The sequence below is a fragment of the Phaethon lepturus genome, unplaced genomic scaffold (assembly GCF_000687285.1).
Source record: "Phaethon lepturus isolate BGI_N335 unplaced genomic scaffold, ASM68728v1 scaffold6906, whole genome shotgun sequence".
NCBI classification, from domain to species: domain Eukaryota; kingdom Metazoa; phylum Chordata; class Aves; order Phaethontiformes; family Phaethontidae; genus Phaethon; species Phaethon lepturus.
Genome location: NW_010548320.1, coordinates 33,181 through 54,649, shown reverse-complemented (window position 1 = coordinate 54,649; position 21,469 = coordinate 33,181). Strand labels below are relative to the sequence as shown.

The following is a 21,469-nucleotide window of genomic DNA, read 5'->3' as shown; positions in this document are numbered from 1 at the left end:
ATTTGGGTTGTGTGTTCTGGGTCGATAGCTGGACTACACCTAACAAGCAGCCGTTTTTCCTTTACATGTAGCAAACTTCTGGGAGGAATGCTTTCTGTCATGTCTCACCAGCTGCTCACACGTTGGCTCTGAGGCAGCATGCTATTTGATGCCAGCAAGCCTATGACTGCTAACAAGTCTCTCAGCAAATTTAAAAGTGGTCCAAAGGATGACAATAGTCTACAACCCCAGTGTGCAAAACAAACTGGTCGAGTTAGCAGGGAAGAAGGCTCCTTCCAGTTGCTAAACAGCTTTCTGCTTCCCAGAGCCACCATCATCCAGAAAAAAGCCTCTAAGAAAATCTGGATTTGTGATCATTTACATCAGGCAGCTGCCTAATGCAGGACAGGATCGGCCCTGTAAACCTGGCAGGTCCATACACAGAGTATTAATGGGTTTAAGCACTCTGACAGCAAGAACTGCTGGTAAATATTAACCTCTCAGGAACAGCTAAGCAAGACCCTACAACCCACTGAAATAACTGGGAGGCTTGCCATTGACAGATGAGATAGGCCCATTGGGTACTGTTTGGATCCTTAAATTCTGCATAAAACTTACCCCTTTAGACTCCAAATTCAAACTTTTCAAGAAAACATTTTGTTTGTATGGAGAACTAAAAAATTGCTGCTAACACCTTTTCTCTTTGCACTAGGAAATGACAAGAGTGATCAAAACGTATGGCATATATAGTGGAAATACTCTAAACTCTGCCATCTTTGGAAGGCAGGAAAATGCATTAGACAGTAGTTTGTGCTTCCAGGCAGCCTTCATTAGAGCTTCAGAAACTCCTCACTCTTCTAATGTAGTTTGGTTGGGACAAGACGCAGATGAGTAATGCTCACACGTGCGAGAGACAACCATATCCTTCAGCTAAGCTGTATTTGAAGAACAGTTCAATGCATTAGTCTTGCTGTCAAAGTCTGGACAAGGGAATCAAGTCAATGACCCTTTACACTATAAAAGCAGCAGCAAGGCAGTGAACAATGCCCATTCTTCTAAATGAATGCCCCAAATATCAATCCACTATGAATACCATTATTTTCTAGAAGTGAGTTAAAAATCCTTTACTTCCAACCTTGAATCCTACTTTGGGCAGAAATGAGGAAACTGCAGAGATTTATAATCTAATTTTAGAAAAGAGAAATATCTCTGCTACTTCAAACGTCCCTCAACCTTGCTGAATTACTAATAAAACATTTGCACTCCACAATGCATTTTTCTAGTTATGATGGCACAGAAAGGGTCAAGCTGAAGAAAAAACCTAAACCCTCTCCTTTTACAGTCACTTAGTTAATGCAGACTCATTCATACTTGGGTGTTTTTCCTGTGTATCTTTTGGGAGAGTCTTCAGGCCCAGCAGAAACTGCTTATCCTATCTCAATAAAGCCATGGGGTTTTTTGTTTGGTTATTTGCCTGTCTGGTTGGGTTTTTTGATTTTTTCTTTTTAAGAACTACCTTCATCCTGTTTGGCTACTGCTGGCTACAGCATTTACAGCTTTGTTTTTCTTAGTTTGCTGCTTTCTAGAGCAGCAGGCATTAAAAAGTCAACAGCCTCCTCCAGTGAAGTGGTCTGGTGGGAATACTGATTGTAATCAAACTGCCATAGAGTAACCAACGTTGGAAAAGATCTCCTGAAGTCATTTGACCTTCAGTCAAAGCAGGACCAACATAAGCAGGCTACTCAGGGCCATGTCCAGTTGAGCTTTGAGTATCTCCAAGGATGGAGATCCCACAAGCTCTCTGGGCAACCTGATCTAATGTTTGACTATTGTCTTGAAAAAAAAACTCCTGACATCTAATCACAATGTCCCTTGTTGCAACTTGTTCCTATGGCCTATTGTCACTTCACCGTGCACTCTAAGAAGAGTTTACCTCCTCCTTCCCTACAAACTCCCATTAGGTAAAGGCATCGGTAACATCCCACCTAAGACTCCTCTTAAGACTGAACAAGTCCAGCTGTCTCCCTGCTGCTCCTCATATGTAATGTCAATGACCAGTCTGAAGGATGGAGACAACAGGGGCCAGACTCATCCTGAAAATTACTGTGGTGGGGTGTTACAGCAAAGTTGAGGTATGGCAAAGAATTCGGGGGTGAAGCAGCATTTACAAAACAAAATCCGATCTCCAGTTAACAGCTGCATTCCCTACAGCAACTTGGTCACCACAGAAAGCCTTGTGAAGGATTTGGCCTGCTGTATATTGGATGCAAAAGACTTCAGAACATAAATTCATTAAACATGACAGGGGGGAAAAGGATGTCAACTAAATGCAGGAGTGCTGTCACTGCATGGAAATCATTAACTACAGTGTGTATAGTGATATAATTCTTGTAGATTTTAATAAATAAATCACATCTTATGAGCAACAGATGTTTTCTTTTGCATGTGTCAGTTTTGATGGTAATCAGTGCAGAGTTTCTCTCAAACACTTAAGTCAACCCTGGAAACTGCTCTGTGGAACAAAACAAGGCAACACAGCAGTTCATACCCCACACTACACACACCACCCACACTGTTCTCGTGCAGTACTCACACAGAAGGGAAGCGGCTCCCATCCCCACACAAACTCCGTGTTCCATGCTCCCCAGACCCCTTCCCTTGCCAAACATGCTCACATGAAAGCAGGTGTCTTCTGCACATAACATCTCCCCCTGATCCCCACCAGGAACATCTGTGCCCTCTGCCAGGCAAAGAGCGCATCCCTCCCTTCTTCCCTTCACAGGCAGCACCGGTGCTCACTTGTTGGCAGCTGTATGTGCAGTGATGGGCAAGAAAAGGAAAGCAGAGCTGGGCTATTGCTGCTGCCGTTGCTGGAGCTGGAAGCCATGGTGAGCAGACTGGTGTTCTGCTCCCTTCCAGCAGCAGCTCTTACTCTACTCTTCTCTTTCCTGCAGTTGCAGGAACAAAACTTTCTTGATCAGCATCCAAAACTTTGGGCTACATGGAAGCAGGTCTGATCCAAGCAACCTCCTTAGACCATGACCCCTTCACCAGTTAGTAAGAGAAGAACAAGACCCATGACTTTTCCCCTCCCATCCTGGGGCAGGCTGTGCTGCCAGCCTACAGTGAGACACTACGGATGACTGGTGAGTCTGGAAGTCAATTTTGACCCCTCTGAAAGTGGTAAGAATTTGACCACTGACTTCATGGCATTAATATTTTATCCTCTTCTGCTGCAGCAGCATTATACATCCCTGAACCGCAGAACACTGAAGCAGCCTGTGCTGACCCCCCATCAACAGTCCATCACTCACAGTCAAAAGTGAGGACATCATGAGAAAGACTTGGCAGTTTCCCCCTCCGTTCCTCACCGTCAAAGGCACAACTGAAAAATAAACGTGCAAACCCTGAGCATCCTCTCAGCGGTAGGAGCTCCAAAGTGCACGAAAACCCACAGGGTGCTGCTGCACAACGTAGGGAGGCAGCTGCAAAGTCAGCGGGGCCATAAGCTGAGCCTCAGGCGTAGCCATGGCTCGCCCTTGCCTTAAAGCAGGAGGTCTCACATGCCTGGGTGTGCCTGGCAGCTTTGTCCACCCTGCTTTGAGGCTTACACAGTGACTGCTACCAGCCAGCTGTGGCAGCCAAATGGTCCTAAAGGCTGGTTGAGGCCAGAGCCCACCATGCTTTTCAGGCAGTCTAGGCCTCCTTATCAAGAAGCTTTTCAAAATTGTGAAAGGAAGCAGCCAACAAAAAAGTGAAAGGGATGAATCAGAAAAGGAAAGAAAAAGTGTAGAAAGAAAAGGGGAAAAGAGGAAAGGCAAAGCTCTATAGAAAGAGTGGAAAATGAAGAGGGTAGTATGCTATAAGGAAAGAGAGCAATTAATTTCTAAAACACCAGATCTTCCACATCCTAAAAAATACTGTTCCTCCCTTTCAGACACATCTTAAAACCCAAACCAAAACAACAACAAAAAGCCTTCAACTATTATCAGTACAGGTTTGTTAGAACTCAAACCTCATGACAGCAACTTTCAAACTTGTCTGCTTGCGAGGCCACGTTAGATCCTTTTGGGAACATGAGAAACGAACAGGCTGCTGTTAAAACCAGGGTTTCCTGACAACTAGTGGCACCCCCAGACTTTTCTGATATTAGGCTTAACTATTCCCATGTAGCTGAATCAGCTTTATAACAACACATACTGGTTGCCCTCAAATACTTCACCTCTGGAATCACAGTCCTAGTCTGCCAGACAAAATATCATAAATGCAGTGGTACCTGAAATATAGTCCATGATAAATTTTGTGAACTCAATTTTAACAATTGCCCAGAGTTAGTTAGGTAGTATAAGTGATGCTGGTGGTCCTTTGCTACGAATACCAACATATAGTCTAATTAAAGTGGTTCATACTTGTGTTGACCATAAAGTCCTACTGCATTACTGTAAGGGCAAAACGGCGTCAGCATAAATAAAAATCAGACCCACTGAGTTAAAAAGTGAGCTGTGTAGGAACAATTTAGTTGCTTTCCAGACTCCACAGATGTAAGAATTTAATCCTGCTTTTAAACTGGAAATATTAAGTTGGGAGGAACAGCATGCTTTCACATATGGATAGAAACGTGCTTGTCTAAGAACTCAGCTAGCTAGCTGGCTGGCAAAAAACCCAGATATTTAATGGAAATGGGAAACGTTTCTCTAGAGATTAAGGATTAAAAATGAACAAAGGGTTCAAAATTCTGTTAAAAAAAATTCTTACACACATCTGCTGATATATAGCATACTGACCTACATCTATTTCCCCACTTGAACATCTTTTGTTTTTAATCCTTCATACAAGTAATAATTAGAGCAAAAATGATTTAGAAACGTATGCAATATTATGTAACTGTATTCCATCAGCAAAACTACATTAAAGGAACATGATTATCCTGTTGAGCCCTTAGAAACCAGGAAATGTAAACCTAAAAGATCACTGTGAAGCATTAAGTCTGCCTCTTGATGAATATTAATCGTAATGCTTCTTTTTTTCAGCTGTCTCTGATCATAACCTTTTCCCAATATAACATTATAGATATATTTTTGGATCACCAGGGTTTTTGTGAGAAGTACAGGCAAGCCAAGCTATACTTAAGATTCAGATAAAACATAAGCCTAAAAGCTGAATCATTGGCAGAAAAAAAATGGGAAATGCGCAACTGAAGAGTAATAATAAAAAACATGAGAAGCAAAAAACCATGCAGCTAGGTGGAAAGGATGACATGATCACAATAGGGTTTACATTCATGTACAGACATTCACATACATGCACACTACACTCAAAGGGTAGGTATCTGCAAGCACTGATGTGTGCTGGTTTGTTGAAAAGCTTTTTAGCTTTCAGCCACCACCTGCTCTTCTCTTCCCCCTGCTTAGGGTATTTCCACTGAAATAACCTGTGAATTACGCCATTCAAAAACATTCAAAATGACCTACAAATCCACAAGTTATAAATGTGTGCAAGTTCACCTCAGAGTCACCTCCACAGTCATGCCTCCTGCTTTTATATAGGTTAGCTGAGAGTATGGGTTATTTCAGGACAGATTTTAAGTACTGGTTACTTTTATAATGGTCATGCATCGTGAAATTACAATAATGTTCTTCTCTCTCCAAATCTTCCCGCCATCTCCCCTTCTTCCCAGGACTAAGGAAAGCAGACAAGGAAACAGAAGATATTTTAGGAAAAGTTATTTTTCTGCTTTACTGCAGCTGGAAAACCCTAGGTTACTGAAAATCCAGTCAGGACTAAGGTCAACGGCATCTATCAGCTCCAATAGAGATGAAACTTCATTACAGGGTTGTGCAGAGTGGTTCAGTGCAGGCTCCAGATCTGCCTTTGGCCAAGTTTTACAACCTCTTTCTTTCCCTCTGTGTGTCTGGCTGACGCTCTGAGGTAAAGAAATCCTCCCAGTGCTTGAAACAGCCACGTTAGGGAATGCTAGTTGCTGAAATTTGCTGAAAAGATCCCGAGTGAGAGACTAGGCTTGCAAGTGCCCACCTTGGCTTAAGTTCATACCTCGGCTTGTATTCAGGTACAAGCAATACAGATCTGCAGACACAAGAGGACTTGAACCTATTTCCTTGTTTTCCTCCTGCTGTGTCAGCTTTCCAGCTGTCCGCAGGGAACACAGCACCTTTTATCTTAGGAATATGCGATTCCAATAAAACTTGTGTTTCATTTGTGGGTGGTTCAGAGACTTTACAATCTGTACATCTACCCAAGAATTTCTCAGTGTTCTCAACTATGCATTAGAGCTTTGTAAAATTGTACTTTGCATTTGCACAGCAAATTCACCACTGACATATTCAATTTCATTTCTTATCTATGTGCCCTGGATGTTTCTCTCACATCTGTAAACCTGCAGGCTACAGTTCTGACCACAACACAGAGCACAGGGCAGCTTGGTCAGTGCATCAGGAATCCCCAGACAAGAGACCCCAGATAAGTCTCCACGCTCTTTTCTGCAAAAAAAGAAAAAAAACCCCAATTTTACTCAACTCTTACAAGTTATTTGCATTATACTCCAAAGCAGCTGTCATGCCTTATAGCAAAATAATTTAAAAAGGCCAGGCAAAAAAACGCAACATCAATCACAAACAAATTGTATCTAGCCTATATTTGTGCAATAGTTCACCTAGGCTTTAAGAGAGAGGCCCACTGAATAAGCAGGAAGATCTCCATTACTTCAGTGGATCTGGCTTTCAGATCACCGTGATCTACACCAACAGCCTTAAAAACTGTAGCCACACCTTTTTTAAGCATCTGTCCCTGCAGATTAAGCTTCCTTTTCCTTTTTCACTTAGCAGCATGTCTGAGACCCAGCAGCAGATACTCTTACACAAAACACCATCTTCAAGAAATAGGATGAGCCTCTGACATCCTAACATTCTTTTAGAAATCTCTTATAAGCATCACAGACATTTTAAAAATAAACCCATAAGATGGTAATTCCACCGTATTTACCAAGTTTTCCTGACATCCTATTGTCATATCACAGAGCAGTCATGAGAGTTTTACAAAAAAGTTCTGTCACTGCCCCAGCTCCATCTGCTTATTTTGCCTTGTTCATTGTAAGCTCTTAGAGTCATTTGGGATTTTACTCATTGCTTTGGGTAAGCAGTGAGTTAATGTTTTTCCCTGTATACCTTTTAAAATTTATTTCAACTTCTTTGGAAGGCTCATCCACACAAAAAGTTGTGTCTCAGCTAATATTTGCATTCCTTCCTCAACATGAGTCATTTCTTCTTTAAGCTAATCTAATGACCATTGCTTAGTAAGCTAATTTTCCTGGATGGACAGGTCAGTCAGAAACCTGGCCACTGCGCTCTTCAGCATGGCTAATACTGCTCCTAAGCCCTCTGCTTTGTCTCATCAGCTAGTAGGGACTAATAGCAGATTAAAGACTATGACTACTCAGCCCAATCAATTCAGATTTTTCCTGCTTCAAAATTCTTCTACCTCAGTTGCAATTCTACACAAAACCTCGTGGTTGTCATCCACACTCAAAATTCCCTCTCTTCTGAGATTGTTATATAAACACAAAGAACTTCCTCAACTCATGAGTACTGGGACAATATCAGATGTCCTGAAAATGCTTGCTTTTGCCTTCAAGAAGTATCTAATCTTGTATTAAAAATTGTATGGGAGAAGATGCAGACCAGAATCATGCATCACCTGATATACACGCTTTTAAAGCACCTTAGAAGAACTTGAGTAAAAGAAAACATGGCAAAGCTGTAAGCAATACTAACTAGTACGTAGATGGGAGAACAAGAGCTTCTTATCTCCATCTTCACTAATCCTGGAACATAGGAGAAGACAACAACATTGAACAACAATAAATTCAAAATTAAGGAAAGCAAGGATTTTTTTTCTTGCAAGGCCTAATTAAAGGGAAAAATTTGTTACTGTGGTGACACAGAAGATGTACAAATAAGCCCAAAATTATTGCCCTGCTGCAATGACGTGCAGTTATCAAGCACCCCACTTGCAACAGGAACACAGGTTTTTTCCAACAGCTAGCCCCCATGCCTATCCAGTCCAGACCAAGAAAGGGCAGCTGATGAAAACATTATGGCAAGTAATGATGTGAATAAGCAGTCCTGGAAACATAACAGAGCACAGAAAACCAAATCCTGACCTTTTGCTCTTTATGCCTCATCAGGCAATACTGCAGACCTATCCAATTTGACCTAGAGGATTTCATGCCTATGCACTGCAGGATTCTTGTAGCCTCCATGGTCCTGGGCATTGGACTGTCTGGATACTGGAGAGGATTTACTTGGTAGCATTCCTTTTTTTCCTGATTGAAAAGTGCGTTTTCTAAAATCAAGACTCTACCAAGTATAAGCAGTGCTTTCACTAAATAGGCAAACACACACAAAAAATGGTGTGAACACAATGTTCTCCTTTTTTAATCCATTAGCAGGCCTCTAGAGCACCCAGTAAGACTTAGGTCAATGTGCACAAAATTGGCAACAACAAATCAAACTGATAAATGCAGGGGGAAAAGGGCAGAAATCATCTATTTTGTAAAGCAACAAAGCAAATCTTTTTGCAACTTCAGAACTGATACATGCTGGAAAGGCATGTCATATAGCCTAAACTACCTCTAGTAATTTGTCTGGTGTTCACCCACAATCAGATTCATGCCCTATTGCAGCAGCTAACTCTTAGAAGGGAGGAAAGCAGGAGGTGCTTCATTCAGAAGTCTATCATCTTCACCTCTGAAGTTGCACTCCACAAGTCTAAATCCTTCCTTCCTCCTTCAACAAAACTGAAATACGTGCCCTCAGACCCACTGTACAAGTTCAGGAACTGCACTGTTTTTCATGAATCTGACCAGATGCAGGAGGGAGTAAGATCGTAAAAGGCCAAAGCATAGATGATTATACTGGGTGCAGTGTGCTGAAGTCACTGATCTCTCCATAATGGACTCAACTACAGAAGAGAGTAATACGATGTGCAGACTGTTAGTAGGGCTATTATGTGAACATAACAAGAGACATTCAGAAAGCAAGTGGCTGGGAAATACCAAACACGTATTGAACCCATTAACAAATAAATGGCTTGTGTAATGATCATCTTGGTGTTGCTGAAATAGAATCACTCCAGTTCTCATCTATCATGCTTTTTATTTCTTCAGCTCTGCGCTGCGCTGAAAGTCTGCTAATTAAACCACTCTAAATCTGCATTTAGAAGTTCATATGGGATCAGATGCCAAGTGATGTTAAATTTGACCCAAGTGTTTTCTCTGAAACAATGTGTGCAAAGAAACTAGGGAGAAGCCCAAAACCGATCTGCAAAGTGAAGAGTAAGCTGTGGCCAGTGATACCTAAGGATGGCTCAGCAGCCCCAGAATTAGCACTGCTTAGAGTCCACGAGAGGGCAAGAAGTTGACAACATTTTAATGGGACACATGCAAATGGTGGCCTTAACCCTGCTTTTTGTTCTGTCCCTACTCTGCTTTTCTGACTGCACAACTACACGTTCAGGCTAACACAATAGGAAAAAGCCTGACGGATGAACACTTAAAGAACTATTTTGCGGAATAATTTAACAGATGCCAGTTTTTCCTTATGTCGTCTATTCCCTGTTTAAATCCATTGCAGCTATGCCTACAGCAGTGCATTATGTGTGAAGCTACCAGGCGCTTAAGCGTGCCTGCGCTGGTGAAAGGGGACTAAAGACAACAACGTCAGGACCTCCGCAACTTCCACTTCAGATCACTCACGTTCCACTCTTCAGCACAGCGAACAGGACGCGCGCCGCAGCCACCCTGCCTGTATAGGCACGCAGCCTTTCCCTGCTTCAGGTGTCTGGTACTCTGCCAGGGATACACTCGATATATAGGACTACTTCTTTTGTGCTCTAGTGTGTTACCTGGGTTCGCCACAGGATGCAAAAGGGCACTGGCTTTCCATGCATCAGCAACACGTGCAGAGTCGCTGCTTGACACAGCGCTCCGTGCGCGATGGTTTCAAAGCAGCACGGCGAGCCGCGCCGACCCGCTGCCCTGCATCGCACTCGCAACACGCGGGCGGCTCTTTTCCTTTCTCTCCTAGATGTGCGGTCCTTGAAGATGAGCGTGAAATATGCAGGCGACTTAGTGCAGAAAAAGCACTGAAGAGTATTTTGGCTGCGTTTCTTGCATAAAGTCTTTTCCAATCTGTTCTGATTTTTGGCACCAAGCCTAATTTTTAGGTGCTTGCGTTTGAAATTCCATTATGATGATCAAATACACTACACCTCCGTCTTTCATACAGACGGATCAGGAAATTATGAAGACTGCAAAATTAAGTAACATTTAAATATGCAAACAGATGTGTGCTGGAAAGCAGATACATTCCACACAGATTGGAATAATAGAAAAGAACATACCTGTATGTTGAGAGTTACAGGCTGCTGCGTGGCAAAAATCAATGCTGATGTTCACAAAGAAAATTGTTTGTACCTCTCCTGCTCAATTTGTGCTTATTAGATAATAAATTCTGAGCACTTACCTCTCACAAGTGGTGTAAATCTACGAACAGGTGGTGATAGGAGTTTGAACTACAGCAAGCTGAAAAAGTCAATATATAGATAGAGGAAAAAAGCCACCAGGGGCACAGAACTGGATCATTTGTCACTTTAGCTATTGACCTATCTGAAATCTGTCATAATGAAAATGCTACTTGAAGTGACTCTACTTGCTAGTTCCATTCTGTTTTGAAAGATTCTGCCAATTTGGAAGAAAATCGTTAAACATTTCCAGTAAGTCAGTGGGGTTTCAGCATGTGCTCTGCACCCTTACTGAATCAGGACTGTAAAAGCCAGTATTGTTGGACTGTACTGAGGAGAGGCCTTTGGTGCAAATGAGTTTTCTTAATATTTAAAGAAAATCTCTTGCCAACCATCCTGATTTAAATTGTGAGTAGAGGAAATAAAAGGAAAGAAAAGGTTATTATTTCTAACACAGTGACTATAGCTATGCTGCAGTCAGAGACCAATTACACCCTGATTATGCTTTCTGACTCCACTAATTCATATAAATGGAGTGCTCACTACATGACAGGGTAATTGCAGTGTAAATACAGTAGTCTTTATGTATCTGGATACTGAAAAGGCACCCGTGTTACTGAGGTGGCAATAAGAAATAATTTGGATATGTCATTAACCTTCAAATTCTTTGAATCGGTGCTAATTAGGATATAGAAAAGCACAAGCAAAAATGTAATTACACTGAAGTAAGGGCTCAACTGTGCAACTATTAGAAGGCTGCTCATGTGAGTAAGTATGCTTGAACATAACTGAGTATCGTCAAATCAGGCTGTAAAACACTACCATGGTTTTATAATGAAGCAAAACAGAAGTGAAAAAATGAATTAATAACATTTTTCAGCTGTAACAAATGTGCTGAGGGTTGTTCTCACACTAAAAAAAATCATTCCCTTCTATTTTGTAGCTAGGGGGTTCAAATTCTGCCAGGAAACACACCCTTCCCTCCAAATGCACGTTAGCTGTAGGTCATGTAATGGCTAGTGCATCCATTCAGCGCATGCTGCCCTGGAACCCAATCTTAGATAAAGGCTTTAGGTAATACTACAATATTAATGTGTTGAAAACAATAGAGCATTAATGAAAACCTTTCTGTATTGCTCCTAATTCTTTCCTTGCTCTCTTTTTTAACTTAACCTCTCTAGCAAACAGGCATACAATGAGCACACACAGGACTTCGTAACATGAAAGTTCTATGTTTCCTATACACGTAGTAAAATCATTGCCAATTCCTTACTAAGAGGTACTACTACACTTCTTCCTTCTGCCTCTGGTGAGTTTACTGTGAGCTGTTGCAACTTAACTCCAGGCACCATAACATTGTGTTGTGCACAAGTGACCAAATTGCTCCCTGCATGCTTACAGAAAACCAATAACATACAGAACTTCCTGTTAAATGTTGAAGCAACTCCTCAGTCAAGGTAACAGTTTCTTTAAATTCAAAGACTTATATGTTCTCATGGTATACCACTTCATGATGTCAGCCTACACCGGTGGCAATGTATGAGCACATAAGGCAGGTGGGATGTGGACAGTATTGCTACTATTGTGAAAGAAATACCACATCAGGAAAAAAAACAAAAATGGGCAGGCATTTCCAATAGATCAGAAGCCTACACAGATCACCTTCCTCCCACAGTTTATGGATGAGCTACTTTTTTTTTTTTTTTTTCAGAATTATTCACCTCAAATGGTTAATCAGTGGAATTCACTGTCTTTCAGCAACTGTTTCTTAGCTTATATGTTTTCTGTTGGATGCCCTTTTACATTGGAAAGGGACCATACCCTGGCAGAGAGCACTTTGTAGTTTGACTGCTGGAATCTGTGCTTCCTTCCAGCTGAGCGAGCGTTTCCAGTAATTTCCCCTGCTCATTTTGCTTCAACATTTTCATTCCTGAATGACTCCATCTCCTTTGCAGGCAATAGGAGGAGAAAGAGTATAGGTGGTACTAACAATACGACTCCTTGCCTTGCGTTCGAAGGCAGCTGCAAGTTGGGGAACTCTGGCTACTTCTCATCTCAAGATAAGGAAAGGGGATTCCCTTGCTCACTCCTGACAAATACCCAGTCACCTAAGCACACCCATAGCTTCCAGAGAAGTGCTGCCTGCCTCCCTGGAAATGCTGAGCCTTGCAAGGTACACCACTTACACTTGTTAAAGATGTACCTGGCTTGCATTCTTTGTGATTAATTGCAGCAGTCTGATGTTGCGTTTTCCATATTTTTTTTTAACTCAATTGCTGAACAGTGCAGAAGTCACTAGAAGTTTCTGCTCCTTCTTTATCCTCTGTTTCTTGAAGTAGAATTATTTTTACACTCTCAAAATCAGACTGTTAGATTTATTACATAGCGATGCCCCAGAAAGACAGTTTTAAAACTCATCTATCACAGAATAATACATAGTGAAAAAGAACACGCAGCTGAGATTTTTAAATCCAGCCTTTGGAAAGAAGAGATAGAGCTGCTTGCCTGTGCACACCCTCATAAAATCCTGGCTTGCGGCACGTACATGGAAATGAGGCAGAATGCTTCATTATCACACACTACTCGGCAGCCCACGCGCTGACGTGACAGCACGTAATGCAAATATTTACAGCAGGAAGTCCTCAGGAATGATCAGTCACCACCAAATGGCAGCAGCTTATCAAGCAGTGATTCCTGCGGTGGGAAACCCAGCTGAGGCAGCATTTCCACACAAGCATAACACAGAGAAGGTCTTTTTCAATAATTAGCCCCAATTTACGTAGCTTTCCCCACAGTGCTAAATGTATTTGACAGGTGCCATCATGATCTATGAGACAGGAACTGTGGCACGAAAGCTCCAGAGGTTCGCTCAGCCATGGTTCTTTGCATCTAATGCACAGTGAGTGAGTGCTCCCAATTTAGTGAAGACATTTTGTCCTGAGGCTATAACATTGATTCTCCACTTACTGTCGTTTAATTGTGATGTATCCAATTTATCTTTTTAGGCTATAAACTCTTAGGGGAAAAAGTGGTTCTTTTTTATTCTGTATGCTGTTCTCAGGCCAGCTTTATTTTATGGTGAAAGAGCCACGGTCAGGTTAAATCATTTTCACGCTAGCCAGATAACACTTTCCTACTGCTAGAATTAATTGCTGTAACTCATATTGTTTTCCTACAACAATGTCTGATGCAAAGATGAATTAGTGGTGACAACATTATGAATAAATGAAGAGTAGCAAATAGAGGAACGTTCCAGATGATGTAAAAATGTTCTTCTCTACCAAGAAAACTGTTTGCTTATCCATACCATGGTAATGCTTCCACTTTAGTAGTATAAACTACTGTACGTAAACAGCACTGCCTTCAGGATGCCACTAGCTCAGAAAAAGCCAGCCAGGATGTTCCTTTCTTCCAGAATTGCAGGTGCTCTGTTTTACTGCCATTACCCCCAGGCCTATCCGCTGCCCCAAATTCACATTTACGCTCCTGCCATGTATGAATTGTCCAAAGCGCACAGCCCTTCGTTCCCAGATATTCAAGCTTGACGATTCACAGGCGATAAAATGTGACAGGACTTTTCACCAGCAAACGAACTGCAGGGCATCCTAATCAGCAGGCAAGGCAGCTCTAATAACTGGGTTACAGCGTAAGGAGATAAACTCAAATGGAGCAGAACATTCACAATACAAGGAACACGAGATGCTACTCAGCCTAAAGCACCATCGGTGCTATACAAAGACATCCAACTAACATGGCAACTTTTTTCCCCTTTGGAGGCAGGATTCCTTTTAACTGCCGGTTAAAGACGGTCTCAGCAGCGCGTGAACAAGAATGGCAACCGCTTACAGCCCCCAGCATGACTACTTCCAGCTTCTTTTCCCTTTTCAATTGCAGCAAACTGCAGTCAGACAATGAAGGAGCTTTTTTTTGTTGCTGTTTGTTTTTGGGGGGTTTTTTGTTTTTTGGTTTTTTGGGTTTTTTTTTTAGTTGTGGTGTTAGGACACTGCTGGTTATCAGTGTTTGTGGGTCTTGTTGACAGACAGGACGGGACAGGCACCGAGCAGCCAGTATGCCAGCTGCTGCCTCTGCCACGGGAGGTGCCACGCGCGCGGAGGCTCGGACAGAATCCGTTTGGGTGGCTCTGGCATCAGCTGCAGATGAGTCTCTGCTAGCAGGGAAAACACTGTCCCCAGAAGGTCACTGGTCCCCAAAGGACACCTGCTCCTGCTCTTTTTCCCAAGCTGTGCCAAGTGAAAAAGTTTGCTGGGGTCAAATACACAAAGCCTCGTTCCCTCTGTCCCCCTACTGACAGCCCAAGCTTCAGGGTGAATTTGTGGCACCATCACTACAACGACAAAATCCCCTTTGGTTCAAGGCAACCAGCTTTTAAAAAAAACCTTTAGCCCCTACACCCACAGCAGGATCCCTATTAAGATTTTCTCCCTGCAAAGCTATTATTTCTAACACACTGAGGTCCCACGACCACTACTAAAACTCCTACTGACTGCAAAAGAGGGTAGGTTTCCAAGCACAGGGCACAGGATTCCCTCCTCCAGCAGCGAGGGGGTACAGGAACCTGCCTCAGAAGCTGAAGAAGGTTCCCTCAGAGTAGAGCCCCTCTCTGCACGCAGGCTGCCACGGCCGGAGGACCATAGCTTTGGGCGGTGCTGTGAAAAATGGCATGCCTGGGACCTAGGGCAGTGCCCTGCATCACTGGGGCAATGAAAACAACTGGGGAGTTTGATGCGTCCAGTTTGGTCACGGAGGGCCCCGTGTGTCAAGTCTCAGCAGGGTAAGGAGTCTCGGGGCCCCCAGATGAGCTGTAGGCATGGCGCTAGGCTCTCACGGCCCTTAACTGATCACACAGAGGGATAGGGGAAAATAAAACAATCTGTCACTTCCCTGCTCAGCCATGCTCAGATTATGATTCCCGACACAGGAAAAAAGAGATGGGGCTGCCCACTCAGTATACTTCACTGTGGAGCTGCTGCACAGGGACAGGGAGGGACCCGGCAACACGGATGAAGCAAGCTGTGCATTTACTCTATGGCTGATGATGGATGAGCACAGCAAAGTACAAACCAGAATATCTGCCGCGTGTTTTGGACAAGGATTTTCTGATTGCTGTTCCAAGCCATTACTTAGAAAAAAAATATTTTAAAATAGAGCAGTTTATTTTGGGATTTCTTTAATACTTTTTCCCTCTCTCCTTTCACTTAAAAAAAAATAAAATCAAAAACCTCGCCCAGTCTGGAATTCACCACAGTCAAAAGGTGAGTGCCTATGTGTGTTTGCAGTTCTAAGGATAATGTCTGCACTTTGCATGGCACTATCTGTGCTCCAGCAGCAGCCAGTGCAGAGGCACACAAGAACCCAGGAAAAGGCTAGGGCTGGGAAAATACCTTATCTCCTTCCCCATCTGTGCAGTGAGGGTAACACTTCCCAATGGCACAGGACACTGTGAAACATTCAACAACTTTAGCAGTAAATGTTGGACATCTACTGCAGAGAGGCAGATAGAAAAAGTCATCCAACAGTTCCAGCTGGGACTGGAGCTTGGAGGATCATACTTAGCTGAAAGCCTTCACATAAGCAAGAATCAGCCCATTTTCTCTAAACAAGTTTTCAAATCTTTTTTCCTCTTCGCACTCATACAGGAGGATCCACCCAGGTTAACATTGCATAGTCTTCATTGTTATGCCTTTGCTTTTGTTGTCTTCACTGCTTAATATTTTCTTTACAATGCACCAAACATTTATGTCATGCAGCAAACAATGAAGGCAACAGAGATACTGATGCTGCACCTACAACACTACTGGCCTCTCTGGTCTGCAAAAGAAACTGGCAAAACAGCACAGACTATTCCATAACCCAGAAAGGCAGGAAAAATTAGATTATGTGAAGAGAATACTATTTCCAAGGACACAGGTTTGGCCCTCAAACTGAAAGCTGTGATCTGATACCACTTTTTATCATATTTTATTTTTCAGCCATGTACAGTATACTCAGCTAAAAGTCGTAAGAGGTGTTTCTTCTTCTAATCTGATCTCTACAAAGACCATGAGTGCTGCATGAAGAGGACTTTCTTTTAAACATGAGTCCTGTTCAGCTGAAAGTGAACAGCTGCTTAAGGCACTTTATTTCCCCACATATATATAGGCCTCAACTGAAGATCTTGAAGAGATTATATGTTTGCATATTACAAATGCACAGGTCCTCATACATTGTTTTATTAACCAAAAACATACTGCTGATACTTAATAACAATGGAATAACCCTTCCAGACTAGACCTGAAAAATTTGTTTAATTGACTCAAACTCAGGTGTAAGACACGGATGTGAATTGTGAAAAAAAGGTGATTCTAATCCCTCAGCCTACTGGTATTTATTGTCTTGGTTGGCTGGCTTAACTTTCAAAGACTGGGACTAAATCAACAACATAGATTGTCCCCCGGCATTGACGATAACCAGGAAATAAACAGAAAGTCCTGAGTCAACATGATGCCACTCACTACAAGCTAAAAAGAACTTTTCAGCATCCCACAAAATGAAGATATCCAAGGTCACATCACAATGTTCCTCTGAAGAGAGCCGAAGGAAACTCTGCAGGCTTCCAAATTGTTGAATGGCTTCACCATGAGCATGTCAGAAAGGCCTATCAAGACATGAATCCCTTTTATTCCTAAAAGACAGGCCATCAGCCCCTACCCAGCATCCCATTTGCAGCTATTGTATGCATCAAAACAAGGCAAAGAAAAACCACCAGAAGTCTCTACATGCATTAAAGGTGGAAAAAATAATTCTTCCTGACCCTGGTGCAATCACACAATCAACACACAGCATGTGAGACTTTTCAGTGTTTTTAGAAGTATCAACCTAGGACTGCTAAAAAAAAATCCCAAAACAAACAAAAAACCCCAAACCCACCCAAACTTTCAAAATTTAAGCTTCAGTGATATCCAGTGAAACCTACATACACCCACAGGTAAGACAGATCTTTCCTGAACCCATCTTCCAGATCAAACAACATCTGAGCTAGTCTTTTTCTAATGCTGGTTGGACTAAAACTCCTCAGCTCATGCAGACCTCTGCCAAGATGAGCCTGGCAGGCAGTGAAACTGTCAGCAAGGCCTGACAAGCTCTGGAGATCAGCAAGTTTCCCTCTGGGTTTCTAGAAAATCTTTCACTCTCAGGGTGACCAGATTTTCCAAAACCATGCAAGATACACAGCTTTTTAGAGCTATTTGAGCCATTTGCTAGGCTCTAGCAAATCAAAACTGCAGTCAATGAAACCTCAATCTGTCAAAAACAATCCTCAGTACTTTGATGGATTGGGACCTGAATGCCTACTTCTTACCCACTGATGAGAATATCCCAGCATAGCTCTTCCTGGAACTCACAGGCATGACCATGAAAATGCTCGTGCCTTCATTTTGGAAAACGCACCTTAAAAATAGGAAAATCTTATGCCTTTTCTAGGCACTTATTGTATTTACAGCTCAAAAATCCCCAAACCTCTACATATATCACTCAAGTCTCATAACACACAGCACAGACAAGATAAATCTACAAAAAGGGATACAGCTAGGACATGGGACTTGCCCCAGATCAGAGAAGTTGTTTGTGACAGATTGAAAGCTGAACCTACGTTCCTTTGGCATACAAACCCACATTTCAACAGAAAGACTACCGCTTTCTCTGTACCACAGTGCACTGAAGAGCAAATATTATGTTCAGTTTTCATCTAAAAGTATATGAAGCTGGCAAGGAAAGCAAGTCATAGCACAGTGACAGCAGGGAAAAAAACACGTAAAAAATAAGAGGCCAGCATAACTTACGGGAGCCGCATTGTTTTTCACTGTGACACTTGGAGTTGTTGCTCGTAGTGCCCCACTCACACCATGGTAGTATTTGAAGCAGATCTTTGTTTCAGCTAAAAAAAGAGAGAATTGTTTCAGATTAGAACTGCCAGGGAGAAGCTATCAGTTGCAGCTTGCAAGCACAAGGCGGGTAAGCAGTTCGTCTCAGGTTGGTTGGCACGACAGGATACCTCCTGCCTCATTCCGATCTTCCCCTTTGCCAGAGTGAAATTTAGAGTTCTGTTCTAGCAACTTAAAACAGTTAAAACCCCAACCTCTTCTGACCAGCAGTTATGACAGATGGACCTTGAAGTACCTGATCAGCATCCTTTAGCAACATTAGGGTGAAAAGTAGGGACAGAGAAACCCTCCCTGTTCAGACATCCCAAACACCAGTGTGCAGAGTAAGTGAGAAACCTCCTTAGGACAACAAGATTACACAGTTGCTCACTGACAGGTTTCACTGAACCAATTTGTTCTGGCCTTGGTCTGGGCAAGGACATAGGTCTAAACAGATTAACTGCTCTGACAGTTACTACATTAAAACATTTTTTCAGAAACAGCGAAGTACTACAAGACCTCATCTTAGTGTATTTCCACTGATTTCCAAAGACTTGGATTAGGTGAGGAACACAAGACTGTGATTCTGGATTCACAGCTCTGCTTTTTGCCACATGCACTGATATTCAAGTAAATACATTTAAACCCAATTTCAATAACTGTAGCAAGGCACAGAAGTAGTGAAATCAGCTTCTTGTTCAATCATCCCTCTTACAGACCCCCTTCTTGTCTGCTGCAAGAAGGAAAGATACTTTCATCCAGCTTCTCTGTTGGTCTGTAACTGCAAATAGATAGGAATTGCTAGTATGCATCATAACCCCAGGCACTCGCTTGCCTGGTCCTGGTGACTTGCTAGAGCACATCCTGCAGGCAGCAGTTTTCTTCCATAGGGAACTAGGATGTGAACTGGGTTGATACGTGCCTACATACAGCCAGGACACAGCAGATAATGCACTGGATGTAACAGGTATTTTTGTGGGATCTGAAAAATGCATGTTTAAATAAAAGCAGCATTCACATCTTGCAGTTTAACTGAATAACGCCATGGAAATTTTCAGCTGCTCCATAATATAGTTGAAGGTGCTTCTCAATCAAGTTTAACACCTTGCTTTACAGCTGTTGCTGAGGCCCAGGGAAAATGCCAACCTTGGCCTGCAGAGCCACAACAGCACTTGCTGTAACTACAGTGCCTACATAAGAAAGTAATAAAAGAATGCCAATGTTTTAACACCAGTAACAAAATAAGCAAAATCAGTACAGCTGTGAAAAAAGATTATGCAACATTAAGAGCTTGGACCTTGGCCACAGACTATGGTGCTGTGATCTCCCATTTAGTAGATCCAAAACACAACTGCGCAGCACCCCAAGTGGAAGCAAAACATGGGGACATGAAAAGCAGTGGAGAATCTTAAAAACACAGGCCTGAATTGCTTACCCTCACACCTACAGATAGACAAGAGGAAAAAAACAACACCCTGATTTTTGAAAGACAAAATAGTTTTAGGAGTGTAAAGCCTTCCCAGCTTTGAAACATGACTTGGGACATGAAAACCAAAGAGCTTACGTTCCCAAGTAGTTCGAGCACTTCTCACTTCCAGGTGTCTGTGCAGCACTCATCCTTGAGGAGGCATCAAGGATATGCAGTCCATTGATGAGAAGCACGGTGCCAGCACAGTTGATCTGCCACTGTATTGCCCAGCCCCGCAGCTTGTTCTTCATCAACCAGGTGCACATTTCTGCTCACGTGGTGACAATACATGCCTCTCCCACCCTATGCATTAGACACATACGTGCGTCCCTTTCACTTCACAGCAGTCCACAAGAAATGAAACAGGCTACAGTCTTTCAGCACCTCCTTGAGGGGCTGCGAGGCCCAACCTGGGGTTTAATTCACAACTGTGCCCTAAACAAACTTCAGCAAATTTGAGAGATTTACTTGTGGTGTCAGTGCAGCTGAGCAAGCAACCCTGTTTGTTGCACCTGGGAACAGCTGTTGTTTCCTTTTGGCAGCAAAAAAGCTGGATGAGCTTGTGGGACTGAAAAACTGCAAGTCCAGATTGAATTTTCACGTTGCAATTTTCTCTACAGGACTTTTAACAGCTCAGCAGCTAACTCATTTACTAAGATGACAGCAAAAGCTGAGAATATCACAATAGCTAAAATGCAGTGTCCTCAACAGTTATTCAAATCTTAATTTTCCTCTCCCCTGGAGATTTTCAGCTACAGTTTGCATGGACCATTGAGAGCTAAAATAAAGAGAAGCTTTTAAAAAAAAAAAAATTAACTCATGTAGTTAATAAAATATAACTTCAGGTACTAGCCTGTACTACAACATTCAGACTTCACAGCAGGAAATCTTGCCATAGGTTGACAAGTACTTGGTAACTGACTACATTGAGAAACTACGGTTTAAAAGAATCTAATTAAACTAGAAGTTTTATACAGAAAGGAGAGAAGGAGGAAAGAATATATCCTCATGTACGTATTCTGGATATTAGTATTGCTCCTGACAAGTCTTATGACTTCTAACTTCTAACTAACTCTTCTCCCAACTAACTAGTGATAGGACGAGAGGAAATGGCCTCAAGTTGCAGCAGGGGAGGTTTAGATTGGATATTAGGAAAAATTTCTTCACCGAGAGGGTGGTCAAGCATTGGAACAGGCTGCCCAGGGAGGTGGTGGAGTCACTACCTCTGGAATTGTTCAAAAAACGTGTGGATGTGGCGCTTCGGTATATGGTTTAAGGGGCACAGTGGTGTTGGGTTAACGGTTGGACTTGATGATCTTGAAGGTCCTTTCCAACCTTAGTGATTCTGTGCTTTCAAAGACAAAGGATTACTAAGATGATTGAATATGTATTTGGAAAGAACCATACGGGTATTGAAGATTCCTCTCAGTTTCATACAACTACTATTTCTTATTTAATTTTTGATCAAACTGCCCACCTACAGTTGCAAACTGGCAAGAAGGCAACTCGGAGAAATGCAAGTGTCACACCCAATCCAGAACAGTGGCAGACATGAAGTTGTTCAGCA

The 21,469-nt window shown here is 42.4% G+C and overlaps 1 protein-coding gene across 1 annotated transcript in view; it reads right to left on the bottom strand.

Annotated features, from left to right (window-relative positions):
- The window catches only part of HECW1 (HECT, C2 and WW domain containing E3 ubiquitin protein ligase 1), a gene marked incomplete at its 5' end in the record, with an annotated part of 164,909 nt that overhangs the window by 111,728 nt on the left and 31,712 nt on the right, over positions 1-21,469 (bottom strand). The window contains one exon of the mRNA XM_010289929.1: positions 18,354-18,448. Coding sequence (XP_010288231.1) covers positions 18,354-18,448 — 95 coding nt within the window. The remainder of the gene's footprint in view (positions 1-18,353; positions 18,449-21,469) is intronic.